General features: G+C 39.7%; 1 protein-coding gene across 1 annotated transcript; it reads left to right on the top strand.

The window, feature by feature from the left end:
* Positions 1-358: 358 nt before the first annotated feature.
* LOC149223252 (uncharacterized) lies at positions 359-3,562 on the top strand. The gene is made up of 3 exons (XM_089387845.1): positions 359-1,024; positions 1,130-1,447; positions 1,595-3,562. Exons 1-3 carry the CDS (start codon positions 359-361, stop codon positions 3,560-3,562), a joined length of 2,952 nt encoding a protein of 983 aa, XP_089243971.1.
* Positions 3,563-6,854: the final 3,292 nt, after the last annotated feature.

The following is a 6,854-nucleotide window of genomic DNA, read 5'->3' on the forward strand; positions in this document are numbered from 1 at the left end:
CAAAAGACTAGATCGCTTTCTGGTATCTGAGTCTTTATCTTCCAAAGCACCTATGCTCAGACAGTGGGTTGAGGAAATAGGGAATTCGGATCACTTCCCTGTTTTTTTGGACATTACTTTTCCTCCTCCCAAACCTCCTGCCCCTTTTAAGTTCAATCCATCTTGGCTCCAAGACCCCTCTTACTGTAACCTGTTTAAAGAAACACGGATTCACCCTGTTCACAATACAGGTGAGGAAAAGTGTTTTTTTTTCATAGAGAATCTCAAAAGATTGAAGAAAGCTACAATCTCTTGGGCAAAGGATAGAAAACTGAAACAAAATGAGGATCTGGACAGAATTAGGGAGGAGTTGAAGCAGATGGAAAGTATTGAGGCAGATGGATACTCCTCGCAGGCCTCAAAAGACAGAATCCTTCATTTGGAGAAGCAGCAAAACAAAATCCTCTTGGATAAGGAAGAAGAATGGAGGATCAAGAGTAGGGCAATTTGGCTAAAATCTGGGGATGAAAACACTAGGTTCTTCCATAACTTTGCAAAAGGCAGGAAATCTGCAAATACTATTTGGCGCCTTAAAGATGAAGAAGGGAGGGAAGTCAGTTCCTTTCCAGAGCTTTCTGGTTTAGGACAAAGACATTTCCAGAATATTTTCGCAGATCCGGGAGAGGCTACCATTGCAGAAGTCATTCGAACAGCGCAATGCTTTCCTAGATTCATTGAGGAAGATGAAGCAGAAGAACTTACAATTCCGGTATCTAAGGAGGAGGTTGAAGCAGCCATGAAGCTCATGGGCAAGGATAAAAGTCCAGGCCCAGATGGCTGGACTATAGAACTGTTTCTCCATTTTTATGATCAAATAGGATCCGAAATAACTGAGGTAGTTGAAGAGTCAAGACAGAAAGGAGAAGTCTACAGACCTTTCAATTCAACCTTTATTGCTCTTATTCCAAAGAAGGATGATCCGGAAAGTTTTGAAGACTTCAGACCAATCTCACTGTGTAATTGCATCTACAAGATTATTGCAAAGGTTATTGCTCTCAGAATTGCTCCAATCCTGTCAAGAAATATATCAATGGAACAATTTGGTTTCCTGGATGGAAGACAAATTCATGAAGCCATTGGTGTAGCCCAGGAGGTTATTCATAGTGTCAGACTGAAGAAAAAGAAGGGAGCAGTACTCAAAATCGACCTCTCTAAAGCATATGACCGAATAAGCTGGCTCTACCTCCGGATGCTGCTAACTCATGTGGGTTTCAGCTATTCTTTTATTAGCTGGATCATGGGCTGCATCACAAATGTCAGCTTTGCAGTACTGGTCAATGGAGCAGCTTCCTCATTTTTTAACAGCCAGAGAGGCCTCAGGCAAGGTTGTCCGTTATCCCCTCTCATGTTTCTTCTCGTGGCAGAAGGGCTAAGTAGATTGATTCACAAAGCCAGAAGAGAGGAGAAGGTAAAAGGTATTGAGGTAGCAATCAATCTTTTCATCACTCATCTTCTTTTTGTTGATGATATTTTGATTTTCACCAATGGATCTTTCAGTGAACTAAAGGAGTTAAAATGCATTTTCGATCTATTTCTGAAAGCAACTGGAATGCAGATAAACTCTAGGAAATCCCAAGCATGTGTGGCAGATTTTGAAAGAAGAGAAAGGAATAGAATGGATAATCTATTCCCTTTCCCCATTCAGTCCTTGGACTCCCCCTTCAAATACTTGGGTTTTTGGTTAAAGCCAGCAGCATATAAAAAAGAGGATTGGAACTGGCTCATTGCAAAGATAGAAGCCAGAATTTCACACTGGAGTTTCAGGTGGCTATCCAGAGCTGGCAGATTGACCCTTATCAAATCAGTCCTGTTAGCCATCCCAGTATACTGGGCTGCTTTGACTTGGATCCCCAAAGGAGTGATGGAGAAAATCAGAAGAATTTGTTGCAGATTTCTATGGGCAGGATCAAAGGAGTCCTCGGTGTTACCCTGGGTAGCCTGGGACAAAGTGGCCAGACCAAAAGATTGGGGAGGATGGGGAATTAAAAGACTCCCTGAGTTCAGCCTCTCTTTAGCAGCTAAATCAGGTTGGAGGCTAATAACTATGGAAAATCTATGGACAAGGGTGGTGAAAAGGAAGTACATCGATCCAGTCCCATTGGAAGATTGGATTCAGAGTCAAAATAAGAAGATAAAGAATATTTCAGCCATCTGGAAGGCCATGGTGGAAGCCTTTTCAGTGATCGAGCAAGGATTAGCTTGGAAAGTGGGAGATGGAAGACAGATCAGGATTGGCAAAGATCCCTGGGTAGGATGCAATGAAGCTTTTGCCTTATCACTAGGGCTTCGTAGACACCTTGACAGTAAAGGTATTACATCATTAAATCAGGTGGAGAAAGTTGGCCAGTCTACTATCTGGGGGCAGGCTTGGAAGAATGATGTAGAATTAGGAATAAATGTCAGATGGAAGAACGAGTGCGAGGTGTTCATCAAAGAATTGCAACGCTCAAATGTCAGGATAAAAGATGAACCTGATTGCTTGATGTGGGCTCAAAGTAAAACTGGGGACTATTCCCCAAAAGATGGATACTCTTTCTTAATGGGAAAGAAGGGATGGGGAGTACCAGATTGGTGGGCAAAAAACATTTGGAAACTCAAATGTCCAGTAAAGGCCAGGCTTTTCCTCTGGTGCATTTTAAAAAGGAAGGTCCCAACATGGGAAATTTTACAAGCCGGGTTTCTAGTTGGGCCTAGGCGATGCCCTTTATGCAAGTTTGAAGAGGAAACCATCAGTCATCTTTTCACAACTTGTGCAGTCTCTAAAAAGATATGGGAGGAGGTCACTGTTCTGCTCAAGGTTAAAGCTCAGTGGGGTCATGATCCTCTGGAAGAAGCCTGGAGGAAATGGTGGCAAAACTATCCGAAGGGGAACATGAGAAACTTTCCCCTTATTTTCTGTTGGGGAGTTTGGCTTGCCAGAAACAAAAGTCTGTTTCAAGACAAGGACACCCCTTCTTCCGTCATTGCCATCAATATTGCTGCCATATACTCTGCCATACCGCCCCCTGAAGACAAAAATCCTAGAATAAATCAAAAGCCAATCAATATACAGGAGGGCATACCATGTGGTTTTTTTGATGGGGCTTCCCAAAACAATAGGGCTGGAGCGGGCTTGTGCATACACATCAATCCGGAACACTCTTTAAAAGCTTATGTTGGGCTGGGTACAGGCACAAATAACTATGCTAAATTATCCGCTTTGCGCTATCTCTTATGTTGGCTTCTTCACAGAAATATCAACACAATACAGATTTTTGGGGACTCACTAAATGTCATAAAATGGGTCAATGGAAATGCATGTTGTCAAAATCAGATTTTGAAGACACTTGTTGCAGAAATTTCTTTTTTAAAGGCATCTTTTAATAAGTTTTCTATCTGCCACATTTACAGGGATAAGAATGAGGAAGCAGACCAGCGTTCTAAGGCTGGTCTACAACAGGATCTGGGCAGCTGGATAGTAGAAGAGATCAGACAGGGGCAGTCATACATAACAAACCAGCCCCCTTATGCTCAGCCACTATGATCACAGCTCTTTTTCATTTTTGACCGCAGTCTCCTCGGATTTATATGTTAGTTTTTATGTTTATACAGTCTTTACATATCATACTTTGTTCCCTTTATATTTTCTCAGGTGCAAAAGCTACAGCAAAAAGACTTATATATATGTTGTTTTATGTTTCTTCATATGTTATAGACACTTAAAATTTTTTGTAAGGGGTTGTTTTCCTTCGTCGAAGGAGACCCCAGTTTTTTTTTGATTGTACAATGTGAGTTTATATATGCCTCCAGCAGGGAGGAAGACTGTACAGGTTTTATCAAACAGCAGAAACAACTCCTAAATGTAGAGCAGAACAGCAAACAAATGAGCCAGTTGAGTGGCTTTAGACCTCATCATCATGTAAAACTTTTTATAGTTTCTTAATAAAAAGTTTTGATTTTTTCCTCAGAAAAAAAAAATAAAAAATATATATATATATATATATATATATATATATATATATATATATATATATATATATATATATATATATGTATATATATATATATATATATATATATATATATATATATGTATATATATATATATGTATATATATATATATGTATATATATATATATGTATATATATATATATATATATATATATATATATATATATATATATATATATATATATATATATATATTAACAAACTAATCAGATAGGGGCTAACTAAATTTCTTATAGTATTCCTTTTATAACCCATATATATACACTAGAATACAGCTCCTCGATACATCACTAATATCTTAAAATCTATTGACGCATCCTCTGATGGCGGACTCACTTAGTAGTCTGAAATGTTGGGATCTCAAAACTCTATAATAGGTCATTCCTCCTCTATAAAAAAAAAGAGTTAGCTGCCAAGTTGGGTTTTCATCATGAGCAGTCAAATCCCTATTATCCCTAAGTCAATGAACAAGTAGAGGTTGTCAATCAAGTCTTGAAAACTATGTTTCATAGGATGGTAAGGAATCATTGTTCAAATTGGAAACTTATTCTTTTCTATGTACTTTTAGCATACCGAAGCTTAGTCAAACACTCTATGGGCTTCACTCCTTTCTAGTTGGTTTATGGAGTGGAAGTTATTATTCCAATCAAATGTGAGATCATGTCCCTGGAACTAGTTGTTGAATTGTTACCTAAAACTTTTGCCAAGGAATAAAATCTATTACATTTATCCCATATTGACAAAAAAATATCTTTACACTACAATTTCTAATGAAAACCATTTGAAATGTTTCAAGGCTCAGTATTATAAGTCTTTCTGACCTCGAGTTTTTGCAAAGGGTGATCTAGTTCTCCTCTATGACTAAGATCACGATAAGTTGGGGGAAGATAAAATTGAACCTTTGTGGCATGGGCCCTACATTATTAAAAAAATTCTCAAGAAATGGTTGTATGAGCTTGTTTATTATGATGGGAATCCACTATCAAAGTCATATAACAAGCTCTATCTCAAATGATTTTATGCATAGCTTTTTGTGTTGTGTCTTGTACATATTGTACATAGGAGTGTGCTTGATGTTTTTATCTTTTTTATATTTGTGTGTGTTGAAAATTTATGTGCATAACTAGTGTGCATGGTTCTTGATCGATAGATGTCAATACCATCTTCAATTTAGGTAGGCTTTGTAGATAATGCCAACCATAACAGTCAGAATGTATCTTCACCACTTGGGCCCTATATTCACCCACTGAGGGCAGACCTAGAGACCGCACCCTGGCCCTATTTTCATTATTGATAGGTCACCTTGTGCTCAGCATCGATCAGTATCATGGGTCTTTGACTGAGTGGTTTCCCTTGTGTTCGACATCAGCATACATTATCACACATTGGGATTCGTGCAGTACCTTGGTTTCCATTTGACCCTATTGGTGGATACCTCGCCTCTGTGTCAGTTTTCATTATTGGTTGGTTCAGAGGGTTTCTGCCGTGCGCTAGCCACATCTTGTGTACGCCGGAAACGTACTTCGGTTGGGTTACTACATCTTTTTCGTCCGATTCCTTCCACATTATTGGCCTACGGGTTACACTCGTGCTAGATTGATGGAGGATGCCTTAATGCCTTCCTTCTAGCGGATCTTTCCCTATCGACTCCGACTCATTGCTCTGGGGCAAAGATCTAGAGTCCATTTGGCAGTACCTTGGGGTTTGCAGTCATTAGTGGCAGATTCCTCGCTATCGACAGTGGGAAACCATCATTGTCTCCTGATTGATAGATTCTTACAGGTGTTCGACTTCAGCTCATCTATTCACACTTGTTAGATTGTACTGGGTACCTTGACGCTCATTATCATTATCGGTGAGTAGTCTCGCGTTTGTTAACGGTATACATCAATGACCGGTAATCAAACGATTTCTCACATGGTCGACTTCAGATCATTTATTCCCATGGTGTAGAAATGTACCACGGCGGTCGGTGAAGACCTCAGGTTGTATCAGCATTCATTGGTTCACTTGACAGTTGCTCCTGTTGCTGCTAGTTGATACCATTCCACCTTATATGTTGCAGTCAGTCATGGCGACATTCTATATACTGGCACCTGAGTTTGCAGTGTAGTGCCATCCTATTCCATCATGTTCAGTTGGTACCTTATGGGATCAGTCTTTGATTTCAGTGATCCGTTGCATCTTTCAGCATCATTGACAGTTTTATATGTGATATTCAGACATGTACTTACTCATTATGATCAGATGATCCATTATGTATTTTTACAGTCATTTATACTTGTATACTTAGTGGATCCGCTTGTATTTGATATGCGGACATGCTTTACTTTTCCTGAGCATGGGTATGCCCGCCTCAGATAGTGTTTCTTTCTGATCTCCTTTCGGTGGCTTGGCAGGCTGAATTCTGGTGAAGTCCTCCTCGGTTTTTCGGCAGAGTTCCTTTCCTTGTACTTACTTAATGTATTTCGGCCATCATGTTCCCCTTCTGACCTCATACATTAGGGGGCATCTGTTATAGCTCCAAATCTCACTCTTATGGTTTGTGATGCTGCACTTATGGCCTAGGGCAACCCCTCCTTCCAGACCTGGTCCAAAAATTTAAAAAACAGTGTTTTATTCCCTGTACGCGACTTTGCCCTGTGTTAAACGCGTGTACACGCGGGTCTGTCATACCCAACCCGCGTGTATCTATTAAAACACTTAAAAAAATATAATTTCCTCTTTTTCGGGCGGTGATCGCGGGTTTACCTGCTGGATCACCTGTTAGTGCCCGTGGCCCAACTGTTCCCAACCAACTCCTAACTAAAAAACTACTTTGGA

The sequence above is a fragment of the Pinus tabuliformis genome, chromosome Q, assembly GCF_031772625.1.
Source record: "Pinus tabuliformis cultivar Carrire ecotype Pingquan chromosome Q, CPIR1, whole genome shotgun sequence".
Taxonomy (NCBI): Eukaryota; Viridiplantae; Streptophyta; class Pinopsida; order Pinales; family Pinaceae; genus Pinus; species Pinus tabuliformis.

What these genes read in the sequence shown, in the direction of transcription:
- LOC149223252 (XM_089387845.1), top strand. Translation starts at nt 359, where the DNA reads ATGGAAAGTATTGAGGCAGATGGATACTCCTCGCAGGCCTCAAAAGAC. An exon ending in TCTACAAGATTATTGCAAAG is followed by an intron (nt 1,025 to 1,129) that starts GTTATTGCTCTC and finishes GGTGTAGCCCAG; the next exon opens with GAGGTTATTCATAGTGTCAG. An exon ending in AAGCCAGAAGAGAGGAGAAG is followed by an intron (nt 1,448 to 1,594) that starts GTAAAAGGTATT and finishes ACTGGAATGCAG; the next exon opens with ATAAACTCTAGGAAATCCCA.